This window comes from Lutzomyia longipalpis, chromosome 3, assembly GCF_024334085.1.
Source record: "Lutzomyia longipalpis isolate SR_M1_2022 chromosome 3, ASM2433408v1".
Classification (NCBI taxonomy): Eukaryota; Metazoa; Arthropoda; class Insecta; order Diptera; family Psychodidae; genus Lutzomyia; species Lutzomyia longipalpis.
Window position 1 is genome coordinate 20,092,229 of NC_074709.1, and position 17,589 is coordinate 20,109,817.

Genomic DNA, 17,589 nt, shown 5'->3' on the forward strand with positions numbered 1-17,589 from the left:
ATTTGAAGATCTCATTAGGTCATGAAAGGGTTAACTTTTTGAATTTTTGAAGGAAAAAAAAAACAGAGTTTGAGCATTTGATTTTTCCTGAGAAATCCGGCTTGCATAAAAGGGATTAAGGACATTTTAGATCTGAACTTATCTTATGTTATTCCGAAGGGGCTCTCCTGGCTTTATGCCCTAATTTTCACGTCTCAGCGGGCAGATCTTCCATTTCCCGGAAAGATGGCGTCACTTGGAGGAGGCGGGGCGGTTTTCAGCACATCTGAGGCAATTTTCTTGGCATCCAGGAGTCCAAGAGACGTTCTAGAATCCCTCTGATGCCGCCTGACTGAGTTTTTTCTCCTGATGCTCAAAGCAAAGGGGAGAAAATCTCCATTTTGGGGGCTCTCCGTACGCCACGCAAAAACGCTTTTCTCACAGAATCTCCCGAACGCGACGCCGCGAACTTCCCTGTTGTATTTTCCACTCTGTTTTTCAGGCGCGAAACAACCAAATTTTCATTAAATCACTACACCGTGCATTCCTTTGGGAAATGCATCACTTATTTTTCACGGAAACGGAGTGGAAATCGAAGAAAATTCCTTTTTTTAGAGAGAAAACTTTTTCCGCGCTTTCAACTCACTGCTCGTCCATTTTTTCGGTTAAGCCGCTTCAGCCCACTAACAATTTTTCCATTCAAAAAGTTTCCCGTAAAACTGTAGCTAACTTCATGGTGTTATTTGCGGTTCAATTTTGAGATGAAAAAATATTGTTTTTTTGCGTTTTCTCAACAAATAATCGTACAGAGAGCGTGGAAAATTCACAAAATATGGGAAAAGTGGCTGAGAGAAAAGAATTCTACAGAAAAAGAAGTTGGTCGGTGCGGTGTTTTCTTCTTCTGTGGCTGTCTTGAAAGTTTTGGATTTTCTTACGACTCGAAGAAGGACTTTCTCAATGATTCCCAGGATCCCAGGATTAATGAGTGAAGGCGAAATATAATAAAGAAAAATGAAAATCATAATTTTCTTTATTTTTTATTTCATATGAAAATAACCGCTCAACGGTCGTTTTTTCAAAAGAAAAAAAAATGAACGAACATTTTCATTACAATTATTCCCGCTAGAGTGCTAAAAAAGGGGTTCCGCTCGTGCGGGAAACTTGAATGTCAGTGTGAACATAACCTCCAAATTGAGTGTTTTCTTTTTATTTTTGAGAAATTATGAGGTAGATTTTCTTGTGTGTTTTTTTTGCCATTTTATTATCACATCGTGCGCTTCTTTTGCATTACATTCATCCACACGTCTTTAGTGATTCCATCTCACCCATCATCTGCTTGTGAAGCAATCACGTGCCATTTTCCTGTAGAAATATAAAAAAATAAATAAAAGAAAATCATGGAATCATTGGCTGAACGCTTGCGAGTTTCTTTTCAAAGGTTTTTATCATCTTCTCATTTTACAAATTTCTTATTTTTCTTGTCTTTATCTTTATCTGCCTTTGTGTTGCGTCCTTTGTTCTTGTTTTTGCACAATGCATTCCTCCTGGGGGGCACTTCTTGGTGACCTCCCCGGAATGCAAATCATTCGCGGTTATAACCTTGAAAATTATTTTGTAATTTTTTAGTATTTGTTTCTCTGTTATTTCCCCAATTGTTCCGGAACTCCGTTTGGAGATTAATTTATTTGATCAGGATTTTATTATCAAAGTGTTTTTTTTTTTTGTGTGATAGCAACTGAGGGGCACTGTGGGTAGCGAAAGACCTTGAAGGCTTCCTCGTGAAAAAAATTTCAGAAAATTCAAGAAATTCAAATGGATTTTAGCGAAGGGAAGCGCCTCAGTCCCATTGAGTGAGTGTCCCTAAATTAGAAAAGAAAAGAAAACAAAAATGAATCTCTCACAAAAGCATTTTGCACATAAATCTACCCACAATCTCGCCTCATTGCCACCCCCGCAGACAAATCAACCGCAGAGCCTCCACCTGAAATTCTAATTTGCAGCAACATTTTGCTCCTTTCAGTGAACACCAACCGACTGTTTTCATCGTCAAGGAAGTCTACGATGATGGGAATGCCCAGGAGAACTTTGAATCAGAGCTCGATAAGGCTCTCTATGCCAGATTCAAGTACATCATAATTGAACCCCCGCGTCTAGGAGAGGAAACCGCCAGGTGAGGCCTCCAACAGCAAAGCTTTATTGATTTGTTATGCAATCACTTTTGCAACTTTTGCCGGATTTTGTGAGAATTTATCGGGTTAAAGGCTCCCAAAAATGTTTACAGACGCATCTCATGTGATCCACCAAAGATCAGGGAGCTTATCTCACTGATTTATTGCCCGCAAAAAATGGTGCAATCGCCAAAAAACAAAATAATCGTGATGAATTTGAGAGAGAAAAAAAAGCCCCTCAAGGGCTAACACTGTGCAACAAGATTTGGGGGATTTGTGTTTCTTATTGTGAACAAGAAGAATAATCTTCTAAGAAAAAGTTTGTTGTAAACTCCTTTTAGGGATTTTACAGAAGTAATTGTTTGCTGCATTTTCGGTGCTAATCAAGAGCATTAAAAGGTGATGGAAAAAAGACGTGTTGATAAAAAATGAGTCATATCTGAGGCTTTGTTTAATTTTAGATCTGTCCGCAACTTTGTGCTAAATTTTAATTTTTTAAGTCACAGTTTAAGTTCTTAGGGTCAAGCTTCTAAGAATGCTCTTTAAAAAATCAAACCCGATTTAAGAAAATTTAAACCTACTTTTAAAAGATTAGGTGTAGCTTAAAAGAAACTAAAGGATTTAAGAAATCCTAGGTGTAGCGGGTCTAGCTCAAAAACTTAGGTCTAGGTTAAAAAGCTAAAGCTCGGCTTAAGGAAACTAAAGGCTAGCCCATAAAACTTATGTCCTTGACTAAAAACTAAGGCTCTTCCTTAAAAAGCTTAGACTTGAGCTAAATCTCGGTTTAAGTAAACTGCAGTCTAGCTTATAAATTTTAAACAATTTTACTTAAAAAACTTAGGTCTTAACTAATATATACTGTTTAAGGAAACTGAGGTCAAGTCGCATAAAACTTAGGCTTCGTCTAAAAATTACAGCTTTGTTTAAGAAAAGCTAAGTTCAGCACTCAAACAGTTAGGTCCACGTTGAAAAACTAAAGTTCGGTTTAAGAAAATTCGGATTTAGCTAATAAAACTTAGGCCTTTGCCAACAAAAAATTTTTAAGGAACCTTAAGTTTTACTTAATACCTTTAAAATACTCTGGGTTAGAATAAAAAATCAGAACCTTGATAAGGAACTTATGCTGGACTTGAGAAACCTTAGAATGACCCTTCTATAAAATTCGAAAGTTAATCAATTTTTAGTTTTTAGCATTGGAATTATCTTGATTGATTATTATGCTATTGTAGCGCCTGACTTACTATCAAGCAAATGTTAACCTGCTCATGGAGTGAGATCTTTTAATTCGGGGCGGTAACTGATATAGCTGCCATCCCCTATTGACAGTCAACTACCCCCACATTAGAAACCCTCAAATAGGCCAGAGAATGTTGATTTTAGAGTAAAAACAAATTAAGTTTCGAATCATCCAAGTCTTTGGCAAACAATCCGGAGATCCGAAGATTTTCATTCAGATAAACACCCCTTGAGTCTTAACTTACCCTTTGAAGAACGCAATGGCGTGTACATCAGCTATGTTTCTGAGTGTCAGAGGTTCCTGAGGGAGTTGCCAGAAGCCTTTTTGATTTATTTCTGAATAAATATCTCTCAAATTAATCTCTTAAATTAAGAATTTGAAGAAAAATGTCATTACTTTGTTCCTCTTTCATCAGGTCAATGAAGATATTGGAAAATTTCTTTTTCACTTTCAGATGGATCACAGTTGGAAATTTGCTGCACAAGACGTCTGTTGTGTCGGGAATTGCGTCCATTGCTACGGGATGTTTGTTGCCTAAACGTTTTATCATCACTTTCCCACTTTGTGTTGTATCAATCATTTTTACGAGCCTTTATACCGTCTCGTGGCACTACGACCCATGCTGTCAGTACCAGGTAAGAACCTCCTGCCGAATTTCCTCTTCCAAAAAGCTTAAAAAAGAAGGGAAATTGACGGGGTTTTTGTTCGGTTTAAGGTGGAGAAGGATCGCAAAACTCTCGAAAGGATCACAATGCAGGGCAAAGATACGGCACTTCCGGTTGTTTTAGTTTACTCCGAAAACACCGTGCAGTGCTATGTGCAGCGAACAGTCACAATTTTGGCTGCTGCCTTTTGCGCCTGGCGCTTCTATGTGTCCTTAAAGTGAAAAGGCTGCCCTTTTTGATGTTTTTCAACAAAATGAGAGGAGTTTTGCATGCGATTTCTCTCTCTGGCGTTTCCCGGACAATTTAGAGAGTGATGAGGAGGAATCTTTGTTCAATTTATCTTTTAATTAGTCTTTTTAAAGATTTTTCTTGAGCATTACTTTTTTTTATTCAAAATAACAACATAAAAAACAGTCCAAATAGTGATTTTCTCTTTCCTCCTCGCATTTTCTTGCAACTGAAATCTTTTTAATTCAGAAGAAAATGTCCCTGAGAGAGGTTTAGAGAGAGAGTTTAGGAGCAATAACTGTTGTATGGGTGGATTGTAGTGTCTGCGTAGGATGTTTGTTTTATTTTTTAAATAAATTTAATAATTAAATAGGTTTGAACATGAAAAAGGAAAGATATAAAAGAAAATCTCAGCATAGAAAATGCATTTAAAAAAATCACAAAAATTTAGGCTGCAACGAGGATGTAGTTTTTAGTAAAAAAAAAAGGAAAGAAAGATAATTTTTAGAAGATGCGAAAAAAAGGATTTTTATTAGGAAAAAAAATGTTCTCGAAACTGTGACAAGTAAAAGACCATGCTATTCATTTTGATTTGCATTAGTTTATTATTGTTTAAATTAGGGAGATTTTTTCGTTGTTGAAAGAAGGTGTTTTAACAAGTCACGCGTTTAGAGTGAAAAATGATATTAAACAAAGAAGAAGAGAAAAATGGAGAGATCTTGTTTTTTTTTTTTTGTAGAAGCAACAGAAGAGTCTCCATTTTTTTTAAAATTATTTTATTCTTTCCGACGATTTAGTCAAACATTGTTATAGAGAAAATCTTGGACTTTCGTCGTGCAGAAGAATGGCAAAGAAGCACAAGATTTAGGCATGTAAGAAAAGAATTATTAGTTCCAGTCAATGAGAAAATTGTTAAGTAAAATATAGTGAGAGGTGATATACCTGAAAATCTGTCTTTTTCTTTATATTTTTCTTATTCCTTTATCTTCCCTGAAAGGTTGTTTAAAAAATTCTATAAACTTTTCAATTTATACACTGAAAAAAATTGTTGGTTAATTTGGTTTAATTTTTCTTAAAATGGTAATTTTGTTTATTAAACTTCTTTCAATAATAAATGGAAGAATTATTGGTTAAGGTTCAAGGTAAGCGGGGAAAGAAAACTATTGGTAATTTGGTAAATGTTCCGGGAAAAGCGTTATCATTACCTTTCAAACGAAAACTGATTTTCAAAAATTGGTCAAGCGGTTGAGCCAATATGGTTGCTACAATTTTTAATCGAAAATCAATCATAACTCAAAAACAGTTTAACCGATTTTCATCAAATAGAGTTCAAATAAAAGATCTCAAGAAGCCATACAACTATCAAGAACATTGAAAGTTTCAAAAGGGACCGCTAAGGTGACAAATCAAAATTAAAATTTTTGTTATTTCAAAAAGTCTACTGAACCGATTTCAAAAAAAATCTGTAGAAATCATCTTCGATTAACAAAGAAAATTTACTAAATAAGTTTGTTGAAATCGGATTAATTTTCTTTGAGTTATTGAACAATTTAAAAAGAACCTAACCTCAAAATATCTCAAAAACTCCATATTGTATAAAAATTCCTGAAAAGTTTATTCTAATCAATTAAATAATTTCTAAGGAGCCTACAAAAATTGGGGTTTTTGAACGCTTATTGTCCTTCACAGGACATATGATGAAGGATAAAATTTTCATTAAGAGTTTACCATCTTACCAAATTTTACCATTAAACATTTTTCTTCATTTATCAAAAACTAGGCCTATTGTGTTAGTCTTCAAAATTTACCAACGAAATACGCTTATTTACCATATTTACCAACTTAATCATTTCTAAAAGGATTTAAAAAATAAAACAATTAAATCAGTTTTGAAATATTTTTTATCATTTATATATTTATTTTTAAATCCATAAATTGGAACAACATTTTTTTCTTTTTGTATATAATAGAATAATTTTGTATATAATATAAACAGTAAATAATTAGCAAAAAAAAAAAGAAAACACAAAGTATCCTACAAAATACAGTTAGTGGAATAACATATGAGATTCATTCGCGAGTTTATTCCGCCTCCTGCCCATCAGGCTTGGAGCGTTGTAGACGATGCGGTTGATTAATCGCAAAATTGGAGAAATCCTTCATGACATCGTTGTAAGTTTCATCACCGCCAATTCCCTGCTCCGACAGCCCAATCTCTTCATTCAGCTTCGTCAAGCGGAGTCTTGAAAAAAGAGGAATTTTCGTTTTTAAATTCCATTAAAAATTCCGCATTTCAACGAGACATTCCACAGCGGAAAGTAAGTAGAAAGAAAAAAATTAGAGACTACCAGCTAATAATACAAAAGAGTCGTCGCGCGCTAATTAATTGCCTCAAGATCGCAACTCTGAGAGAGAGAAGCAATGAGAGTTCTTCATGAGATTCTCTCCTCAATTTATCTCTCAATACTTAATGCCCACTTGTCGATTATATCATAAACAGGCAGTCAGCACTCCTCTCTAAATGCTTGGAAATATTCTGAGCTTTGTGAGCAATTTATTTATCTTCAAAGAGGAAAGATTACATTCGAGGCTAACACGATGGAAGTTTCTACAGTGAGAATTTAAATGAATTTGATGATCTATATTTCAATGAATTCCATTTTGTTTATTAAATTTAACGATCACTTCTGATGATTATTTTGCTTGGAAGAATTTCAAAAATTCAATTTATTTCAATAGAAATTGAGTGAGGAATATTTTCAAGTATATTCCTCAGAGTTTCCCTCCTGAGAGAGATTGAGACCCCAAGATTTCAAAATTTATTGTTGAAGACAGAGATGATCTCAAGATTGTAAGAATTATTATCTTTAAGAAAAATTGTTTAGGACCTCAAAATTGCAAAAATATTTTTTGAGACCTCATGCATGATTTTATTTAAAAAAAACTCCATAGAGGTTAAAAATTGATACATCAGATTTGTGAAAAGTTTTTTTTTTGAGAACTCAAATTGCAAAAAGATTTGTTTAGGACCTATTTAAATCCAGAAAGATCTTTGAGACCTCAAGATTCTATAATTTATTGTCCAAACAATAAAAATTTATTATTCAAACAATAAAAATTTATTGTTCAAACCATAAAAATCTAACGTCTATTTTTTGAGACCTCAAGATCAAAAAGAGAGTAAGAACCCTGACAACCGCATTGATATCGATAGAGACTTCAAATAATCAAAAAATCTAATGTTTAGGATATGAAGACCTTAAGGGTTTTGAAATGTTTGAGACCTCAAAATTTAAAAAAAATATATTTAGGACCTCTTTACATCAATAGAAATCATTTGAGATCTTAAGGTTGTATAATTTATTGCCAAGATCCAAAGAATGATTGATTGAGAGCTCTAGATTGCAATGCTGATTGTTTAAGACCTCAGAAGTTGATTCTATAGGACCCTAAATTTTCAAAAATTTTGTTTTAAACTCTAAAGTTTAAAGACTGCAGAGATAATTTCTGAGGTCTTTAGAGACCTTAAAAATCGCAAAATATTAGATTTCAGACCTCAAAAAATGTTTAGGACTTAAAGACCTCAAGAATGATGATTTTTGAGACCATAAAATCGCTAAAAATTATAGACATTAAAGCTTCATCTTTCATTGCTTGAGACCTCAAGATTGAAAAATTAGGGCCTCAACACAAAAATTTTAATTTCAAACAAATTAAATTATTTTTTCAATTTTTTTAAAGCCAATTTGCTATTGAAGTTCCCCAGAAACTATGATCAATTTTCCAAAATTAATCAAAGTACCTATGTAAAAAGAAAAATTAAAAAATTAAATAAAAAACAGGGGAATCATCAGCTATGATGGCACCCCCTTTATTAAATAAATAAATAAATAAAATAAATAAAAAAGAAAGCTTACAGTGTGACAATGTCAGCGTTGGCATTCTCTACGGCAATATCGATGGCTTGCTGTCCGTCCAATGTTTTAATATCATATTTGGCCCTATTCTTCAGCAACAGGTACGCCTGAGCTGTGCACCCCTTCTCCGTGGCCAGGTGCAATGGGGTGTACCCTTTGCGATCTTTGGCATTAATATCAGCACCATTCAGCAGGAGAAACTCGCACGCCATCACGGAGCCCTTAAAAAGGAAAATTCGGACATTGAGCCAGTTCAGAAGATTTCTCAAAGACAGGCTGGCAGGACTTACCGAAAGGACTGCTTGATGCAACGGAGTCCGGTCGAGATCATCGACATTTGTCCAATTCTTCGTGGCACCGAGTGCGAGAGCTTGACTCATAACGGGTAGATTGTGAACGAGAGCTGCCTTGTAGAGGAGAACGTCTGCATTGAGTTTCTGAATGTCCTCATTGTCCTGCGGTTGCTCCTCGTCATTTATTGATTCGTCGTCGGAGTCAATGTAGAAGGATTCCTGATTGAGGGGTTCACTGAGATTCTCCCCAAACACCACGTCCACCTTGACTGCTTGCTTCTCATCTCCTTCATCCTTGTCCTCACTACAATCCTCCTCATCGTGCTCACTTTGCTCCTCATGCCCAGACGATGAGCCAACAGATGTCTCCTCTGGCGATGCTTTGAGCGTAGACTTCTGCCGACGACGCATCTTCTTCACACTCCAACGAGCTGCCTGAAAAGCCCTCCCGCGTCTTGATGTTGCCGCAAAGCTGCGTGCACTTTCGGCACAGAGAGCATCCGTTATGGACGTCAGCGAGGCCACAAAGCGTCTCTCCACGTACTTTGCCTTTATCCACGCCTCACGCACGGCAATGTCGCAATCCTCAGTGGCCCTCTGAATGTCCTCCCCATCGGCATTTGCTTCGTAAATCCGATTAACCACCCCATTGCCCAATTCTGTCATCACCTTAATAATCTCCGGTTCCCACGCATCCAATGTGAGGGAGCGTACCTTGCTGTAGTGCACCCCCAGGCTACGATGGATCCCCGAACAGGCGATACAAAGTGTAATACCGAGATTAATTGACGCCCACTTTGGCTGTGGATGACCACAGTCGCAGCACGAACTATTCCCGGGGATTGTCAGGAAGTACTCCCAATTGACCTTTTTCATGTCACCCGAAGGATGTTTTTGCTCACTCCCTGAGGGCATGAGGAGTGTTTTGGAGTTATTATTCTGAATTGCCGCCCCAATGCCACTCTGAAGGGCACAAACCCACGCTTTGAGGGCATCTGCTGAATCTGCCTGCAGCATGTGGCTTTTTGTGGGTGAGATCACCTATTGCGGGTTAGACAGAGACACAGTGATGGTCATTGAAATGAGAAATATTTTCTTTTAAGGGAGTGTTTGAATTTAATTGGCCTTAGTACGTCCTTAAACTCAAAGGCTTTAAAAGATCGGGAGTAAACTTTGTGTGAGCATAATTTAAGACAAGTTTAATAAATATCTTCAAGGAGTGAATAAGTATAATCAAAGTAGAACCAAGATCGTAGATTTTGCTATCTCTAAAAGAAAATATCGCAAGATTGCATGGAATTATGATAAAAAAGTCTAAAAAGTACTAAATTCAAATTGAAAATAATTATTTGGATTGTTTTTGGTCATAAAGAGACTCAGATTTAACACAAGGAGCCTGAAAGTACTAAATTAAGGCTTAAAGAGCACTAAATTCTGTCTGACTTACTAATTTGAAGCCTAAAAAAAGTTTTTCGGTTTTGCAGGAAATTAAAAGTTCTATCTTGGAAAATATTCCGATGATTCGCCAGAAAATTTAAAACATTCAGTATTTAAAAAAAAAACCTTGTGTCCACCCTGTGATCGTACTAATTAGTTGGTGTTCCACTTCGTGGCCAACACCAAGTATTGTAATCGTCGGAAAAACCGACCACCTCAGATCGGGCTCAAACTTGGTATGAGCACGTTTTAGACATCCCACATTATGAAAATGGTGGTGGAAAAATTTTGTTCCGGCCGGCCTGCCGGCCGTCCTGCCGGCCGGTCGCCCAAACTTTGCTTTATAGCTCGAGAACAATAACAGATAGAGACTTCGGGTTTGAAGTTTTCTATAGAAATGTGGGTGTAAAATTTCATTTTTTTGCATTTTCAAAATCCAAGATGGCCGCCGTCCGCCATTTTGAACTACCGTCAACCACTTCCCTTATAGCTAGAGGTCTGAAAGTTTAGTATGTTGTAGAGCTCAGTGAGATGTTTTCATCGATAATTCATACTTGAAAATCGGTCTAGCCGTTTAGCAAATATGGCGGCCTAAAGCAAAAAGTGTTTTTTCAATATAACTCGAGAACGGCTTGACCGATTTTGACCAACTTAGGTTCAAATGAAAGGTTTCAAGAAGCCCTACAACTGTCTAGAACATTCCGAGTTCCAAAAATGTCCGCAAGAGGCGCTAAAATCAAAAACAAAAATTGCCTAACTTTAAGGGGCAATATCTCCGAATCCCCATTATCGATTTCCTTTAAATTTTAATATGTTGTAGCCTGACTTAATATCTTTCACCAGTCCGAAAATGAAGAAAATCTATGTCACCGTTTAGAAGATATAGCCATTTGAAAAATTCTTGAATTTGAAAAGTTCTAAGAACCATATCTCCTGAACGGCTTGACCGATTGTACTCATCTTTGTATCAAATTAAAGGTTTTGCAAAACTCTACAACTTTCTAGAACATCAGAAACCTCTAAGACCATTCCTTGAGGACAAAAAGTGTAAAAAACTGTTTTGGTAGAACAAAAATCCGCCATTTTGTGTTCTGGAGGTGACCTTGAAAATTATTGAAATTTATGTTAATTTATAGCCTGTTTTAATACCTTTCCAAAACTAGTCAAGAAATTTCTGTAGGTCTTATAGAACCAGAGATATGACCATTTTTATCCATCAAATTGTTGAATTTTACAAAAAAAATTAAAGTTGTCTACTAATCTGCTCACAAATCGCATTATAACGCATAAACAAACTTCTACACGTTGTGGGACACCAACTCTTATAACTGGACGCGTTATGATTGACTTTTTCATTGAAAATCTGTCATAACTCAGTTTCTAATTTATTCGATTTTGATCAAATTGGAGTCAAATGAAATTCTATACCTAAATGTTTTAAATGTTAAACATTTTAAGTTCGAAAAATGAGCACAAAGAGTGCTAAAGGGTGTTTACATTATTTAACCCTTTAAGATCCGTTGGGTCATACGCTGACCCAAACATTCGATTTTGAAAATATTTCATTTTGCATAGTTATTTTATGAATATTGAGTCCAAATTAGTACAAGACTATGTCTTTACAATCACTGATCATTTTATGACCGCAAAAGGACATAGGGGAAACCGGGGTTAAAAAAGTCACTTAAGGGTTTAGAAAAAGCTCAAAATATCATATTTCCCAAACAGATAAGACGAAATGTATACCTCATTTCTTTAGGAAATTTACTGCCCTACAACTCTTTCTCAGATCATTTTGTTCTATCTAGCTAGGAAATATTATATTTTTGGCTTTTTCCAAACCCTTAAGTTACTTTATTAGCCCCGGTCTCCCCTACCCAAGGACTCACAGGATCAGGAAGGACGAAAAACTGAAAATTTTTGAGTTGACATTTTTGCTAAAAATGTCTAATTTGAGCTCAAAGAAACCCACAAAAAATTATATTCAGTTCAATCAGCTCGCTAGATTGATTGCGGACTTGAAAGGGTTAACTGTGTAGGAACGGTACGAATAAAGAGCTAATTAAAACTACATAGACGGATGAAGCATTCAAATTAACTGCTTTAGACAATTAGCTTTATTTTAGCAATTTTGAAGTTTGTCTTTTTTCTAACGTTAGATTTTTGGTTTTGTAATGTGTGACTGAAGTTTTCTAACGTTTGTTTTTTTAATGTTTGACTTTTTGCTTTCCAATGTTTAACGTTTGGTTTTGGAATGTTTAACATTTATCTTTTAACGTTTGGTTTTCTATCGTTTGACATTTAATTTTCTAACGTTTCAAAATCTTTTTTTGTTATAAAAATTTCGTGTAGTTTTTGGCATTTTAATTTTCTTTTGATCTCAAAAGAAAAAAATCTAATCGGTTTCTAATCCTTTTTAAGAGAGTTTAGATTTGGACTTTCAAACACTCTCTCTAACTACGCCACTGTTCCATTTTCTATTTGTTTTGCACGCTTTATAAGAGCACAGTTCATGCAAGAGGTCAGCAGCTCACCTATAGTCTATTTTTTGCTTTTTATTTGTTCTTACCTCAAAACAGAATCTCCGATCACATTCACCGGCAAGTCGAACGGTACAAATGCTGAGATCTTCCTCCATAACTGTTGGGCTCTCCTCGCCATTGCGCTTCCGGTAGAGCAACTGATTGCCGGAAATGTAAAACCAGCGACGATTCCACGTCTTGAAGCCCTTTGAGGTTCGCTTAAAGAGATACCCCTCCGTTTGGCCCTGATCGAAATTTGTCACCGAAGCATGACGATTCTGCATTGTCTTCTCCAATGTGGCATAATCCGATCGCATCGTCCCGATCTGCCGTATAGACAAAATCATTTTGTTTACAAACATCCTGAAGAGAACAATTTTTTTTTCTTTTATTTCTCATCTCGCTTTTGATCTTTAAGAGGAAATTCAATTAAAAAAAAAATAATAATTCAAAAAATCAACTCACATCATCAGCTAACACCTTGAAATACGGATCAAAGTCCTCACACAGATCCGAGCCCTGCGGAAAGAGGCAAAAAAAAACAGCGGGCGTGTTAAAAAATTGCTAATCAATCGCGAAAATGAGTGAAAATGTGTCACCACCACACCACTTTTCCTTATCGGTCGGATAGAAGGAGATATTCTTATTCTTCTATCCCATTTCCGCTTCATTTTCTCTCTCTCTGTATACGTATTTACCCTCCCGCCCCCGAAAAAAAAGAGCACGCCAGTTGAGCAATTCAATTAATCATACACACAACGTTGTACTGAAGCACACGCAAGAAAGGTCACGAAGTGCTTGAGAAATTTTTCTTCACTGTGTTTTTGCAATCACAATTTTATTCCTCAATCACTGCCATTATCGTTTTTAATGGGACCTCACTCAATTTTTTCTTTTTTTCTTTTTACTGCTCCCCTATCTAGGTGGAAGTAATTAATAAGAGATAGAGAGAGAGAAATTTCCTGGACACACTGTCTCAAGAAATCAAGCTGGACATGCCGTTACAAAGATGTTATATGAAAAAAAAAAAAGTTTAATTCATTATCTTCGCATTGCTTCGCAGATATCTTCAATACGCGGCATTTTTTCGTTGTTTTATTTTTTTTACAAAAGCAATTTCAGCACGTGAATTTTGTTCTTTTTGTAAAATTATTAATTCAACACAAGAGAGAGGTGATTTCGCGCCATTCATTCTAAAGTGTTGCAATTTCACGAAAAAAGATTTAAAGGAGCCACAGGAGCATAAATAAATCATTGAAAGGTTTAGCGGAGATAGTTTGTGCAATAGAATTTAAATTAAAAAAATATTTAAATCTTTTATCATTTAATGGGTTGAAACGTTTAAGCCATTTAAGTTTCTGGTTTTGCACCTAGAAATTCCTCAAACTAAGTATTTTATTAACGAAATGTGTCTGTCAAAGGTTAGAATTTTTTCTTAGATCAACTGAAACACCGTTAATCGATTCTTTAAATTTTTTTCTTGTCGCCATCTTGAAAATTAAATCAAAACAATTTATATTGTTTCTTCAAATCCTTTTTTTTTTCACACCGTATAATAAGAAAAATCCTTCCATACATTACAAATTCAAAGTAAAATCTTTTTAAAACATAAAACATTAGGCATTAAACTTTAATCTTTGTTGAAATAATTGCAAATTGTCTTAATAAATTCAAATTTGGCGCCATTTGAAGGCTTGAATAATTCCAGAGGTGGTCACTGGAAAGTTCCAAAATGTCAAAGGAAAAATAGACTGAAAATCATGACATTGTGTCAATGATAAAAACTTGTTAGATCGCTCAGAGAACCCAAAGTGAACGAGCACGCGGCAGGCCGCGCTGCTCAAAAATTCAGTTGATAAAGTGCGCGATTATTTTAACAATCTTATTAAATAAACTCAACCCTAAATGGTTAATTCTCTCTCTCTTTAGACGAAATGTAAACAATTGCATGGAGCATAAAATTTATAGAACTGATAACGAAACTTTGTCTTTATCTTTGAGTTTGTTGAATTAATTTAGGAATAACACAACACTCAATAAATAAAATAAACAATATAATATTATGATGATCTTGATTTTTAATTAAGTCAACAAAATGAAAATGAAGAGTTAATGAGACATATGTAAATGCATGCAAGTTAAAATAAAATGAAAAAAAGATTAATGAAAGGGATTATAGGAGGGATAAGTAGACAAGTTAATTTTCTGTCAGTCTTCATAATTTTGAATCTGGTTGAAAAATTCTAAATAGAATATTTCCCTATTTAAATGTTTATTTCAAACCATCTTTGCCTTATCAAAACTGAAAATGTGAATTTTTCGAGATTTGTGGAAAAAAGTGAAATTATTCTGTTGGATTTGGTACGATTAGAATTATTAGCGACCTTATTTACATATTTTACGCACAAGTTTAATTTGATTGCTATTTTTCAAAACATCTCCACAAAAAGATTGATAAAACGACGATTTTTGAGCTTTTCATGACTTCAACAAATATTCGGTTCATCGAAGATAGATTTTGTTTTTAATTTAGTTTTTTATACACCATTGCACTCGATATTAAAATATGTCTTAATCGTCTTAATAGTTTCCGACAGAATTTCTGAATATTTACGACCACAAAAGAACATTTTCAAGGACTTTGAAGGATAATTGAAAACCCAGTTAACCCTTTAAGGTTTTTTGGGTCATACCATACGCTGACCCAGACGTGAAACATTTTATTTTTTCAATTATTTATGAATGTAATTGTTTTTCCATGTTACAAATGCATCAAATTCGCGCATAAGGGGTCAAAGAAGACGTTCTGAGTGAGAAAAGTCCTCTAAAAAAAATCATAGAATAAAAATCGCGATAAAAGAGCGCATGTTTCAATGTTTTTATGTTTCACGTTGGACGTTAAAGGGTTAAAAACGTAAAACGAAGCATTTTAAAATCGTGATTTTAAGTCAGAATTGTCTTATTTAAGCTCTCAAATTAAGTAAAGATTCTTAAACGATTAAACGGATAAATATAAAATTGTTTTTTCAAACTTATTCTTAAACTTCAGGTTTAGAAGTTGTGAAACTTAAATAAAAAATAATTGAGTAGTGTTGAATGGATGGTGCGCTTCTTGCATCACATAAAAATGTATTTTTAATTTACTTTTTCTTAATACTTTTCACGCTCAACTGTACGACTCTTTTGATAAAATATAAATTCCAATTCTACGGCAAGTTCACTTCACCACTAAATTCTAAATGTAGGAATCTCTGTTGGGGCACCCCTAAATACAAATAATTCTGTGCCTTGAGAGATTCAGCATGACTATCAAATTTATCGACTAAACATCTCATAATTTTGCCCCAAATTTCCGTGTCTCCTTCCTCAAGGGAGTCAAGAGTGTGTCTCTTGCGGCGGTGTGGAGGGAAATGATTAAGAATTCATTTTGTGTTTCCGTTGAGGAATTTTATTAGTTCGCCCGAACTCTCACTTTTTTTTTGCACACTCTGTGGAGGTTTTATTTCTCAAGCGTGCCATTCCCTTTTGGGGTGTGTTGTTGAGCCATACAGGGAGGGAGGGAGGGAGGTCATGGGCTTGCTCATAAACTCTGTGACCTTTTCCAACATCAACTCACCCCCTTTTGAGGTGTTACAGGTGTGCGTGTAAAAGGGCAAAAGGGTGGGAAACTCACCTGGTGGTAGTACGTGCTGCATGCTTGGACATAGCTGAGGAGGGTTGAGAGTATTTCGGGTTTCTTCTTGGCCTGTAGCATCGTGAGGATGTTGACGTAGTCAAGGGCCGTATGTTGGAAGCAAGATTTCGTGGCTGAGAGATAATTTTCCGTCTCCTGAACATCAGTGGGTTTATTTTTATTCACCTGGGCATTCTTCTGCAATGCCCCATCGAGATTCTCTGATACTTTCAGGAAGAGATTCTTGTAGTCCTTCACCTCCTTGATCTCACTACAATTAAATGATTTTTTTTCTCGTTAATTTGTGGATGAAAACTCACAGAGATTTCACAGCATGAGATGTTTCTTCTTTACCTTTTGATGAATGACGTGAGATTCTTCAAGACAGTTCGATTTGCCTGATCCAGGAGGATTGTGTGGAATTTATTCATCTCCTGCAGGCAATGGATGATCTTCTCCAGGGCACTGTGGGACGTCCGATCGTCCTTAAAGTGCCTCTGAAGGTCCCACAGGGACGTGGCAAAGGCTGAATTGTTCTTCACGTACTCCTTCCCGGAATCCACAGCTGACGTGCACATCTTCAGCACTCGCTCAATCTTCTGCTCCAAGTGCTCGATGTCATTTTCCTCCTCTTCTAATACTGACCTACAAAAGGCATCAAAGACACAACATTCCAGCTCACGGAAGACATTCCACCAAAAGCAGGCCACTTGTTGGGCAGAAAACTCAATCTCACCGGAATGTCGGGGAATCCTTGAGGGCCTCGCAGAAGTCAATCTTGGACTTCATTGTGGCTGCGTAAATTCAAGAGGATACCACGTCGCAGCACTCACTACTCACTACAAATTTCTTAGATCTCTCTGTGATGATTAATTGTTTGATTCTCTCACTGTCAATTCATCGTCTCTTTTTTTGTGCTGAGAGTTCGCCTCCGAGAAAAACACAAATGAGATTGGGAGACTCTGCAGTATGCTCACACTCATTTATGGAACTTTCGCATCACAGGGTGATTCTATGCGATTTTAACAGATTTTCAATTTCAAAAAAAAACTTTTATGGCCTGATGGTATTCTGATTTCCAAAAGAAACTTTAAAGTCCTGTGAGATCAGATCAAACTAGGAATGAGCTTGAATTGAGTGAAAATTTTTCTTTAGTAAAAAATATTCCCTTTTATTACAAAAATCGTAATAATATTTTTTTATCAAAAAAAATTTAAGTATAACGATTTTTTTTAAATAAAAGAAATTCTACAAGATTTTTCTTAAACTACAATTATTTCGCTTTTATAAATTACATAAATATAGTACCTACTAATAGTGCCATTTATTTTCCAATCAATATGTTTAAAGTTTTCTGAACATTGAAATTCAAAATTTTCTAAGTCATTTTCGCAGAAGTCGAAGACCGATTTAACTGCAGATGTTGAGTACTAAAAGGCCATTTTATCTTAAAAATATCAGAATTTTCTT

The 17,589-nt window shown here is 35.4% G+C and overlaps 2 protein-coding genes across 4 annotated transcripts; one reads left to right on the forward strand and one right to left on the reverse strand.

Moving 5' to 3' along the window:
• Window positions 1-1,111: 1,111 nt before the first annotated feature.
• On the forward strand, window positions 1,112-5,226 carry LOC129792526 (transmembrane protein 11 homolog, mitochondrial). 3 transcript variants are annotated; one of them, XM_055831633.1, is made up of 5 exons: window positions 1,190-1,206; window positions 1,712-1,829; window positions 2,000-2,149; window positions 3,839-4,019; window positions 4,100-5,226. In XM_055831633.1, exons 2-5 carry the CDS (start codon window positions 1,792-1,794, stop codon window positions 4,268-4,270), a joined length of 540 nt encoding a protein of 179 aa, XP_055687608.1. In that variant the 5' UTR covers window positions 1,190-1,206; window positions 1,712-1,791; the 3' UTR covers window positions 4,271-5,226. The 3 variants fall into 3 exon arrangements, with proteins under 3 accessions (XP_055687607.1, XP_055687609.1, XP_055687608.1); XM_055831632.1 differs by lacking the exon at window positions 1,712-1,829 and having other exon boundaries at window positions 1,112-1,417; XM_055831634.1 differs by lacking the exon at window positions 1,712-1,829 and having other exon boundaries at window positions 1,122-1,206.
• Window positions 5,227-6,160: 934 nt separating this feature from the next.
• Window positions 6,161-17,073, reverse strand: LOC129792518 (arf-GAP with coiled-coil, ANK repeat and PH domain-containing protein 2). The gene is made up of 8 exons (XM_055831618.1): window positions 16,856-17,073; window positions 16,474-16,764; window positions 16,120-16,390; window positions 12,912-12,965; window positions 12,494-12,772; window positions 8,485-9,528; window positions 8,195-8,415; window positions 6,161-6,519 (listed from the first exon to the last, which is right to left on the reverse strand). The coding sequence occupies exons 1-8, from the start codon at window positions 16,906-16,908 to the stop codon at window positions 6,360-6,362; spliced, it is 2,373 nt and encodes a 790-aa protein (XP_055687593.1). The 5' UTR covers window positions 16,909-17,073; the 3' UTR covers window positions 6,161-6,359.
• Window positions 17,074-17,589: the final 516 nt, after the last annotated feature.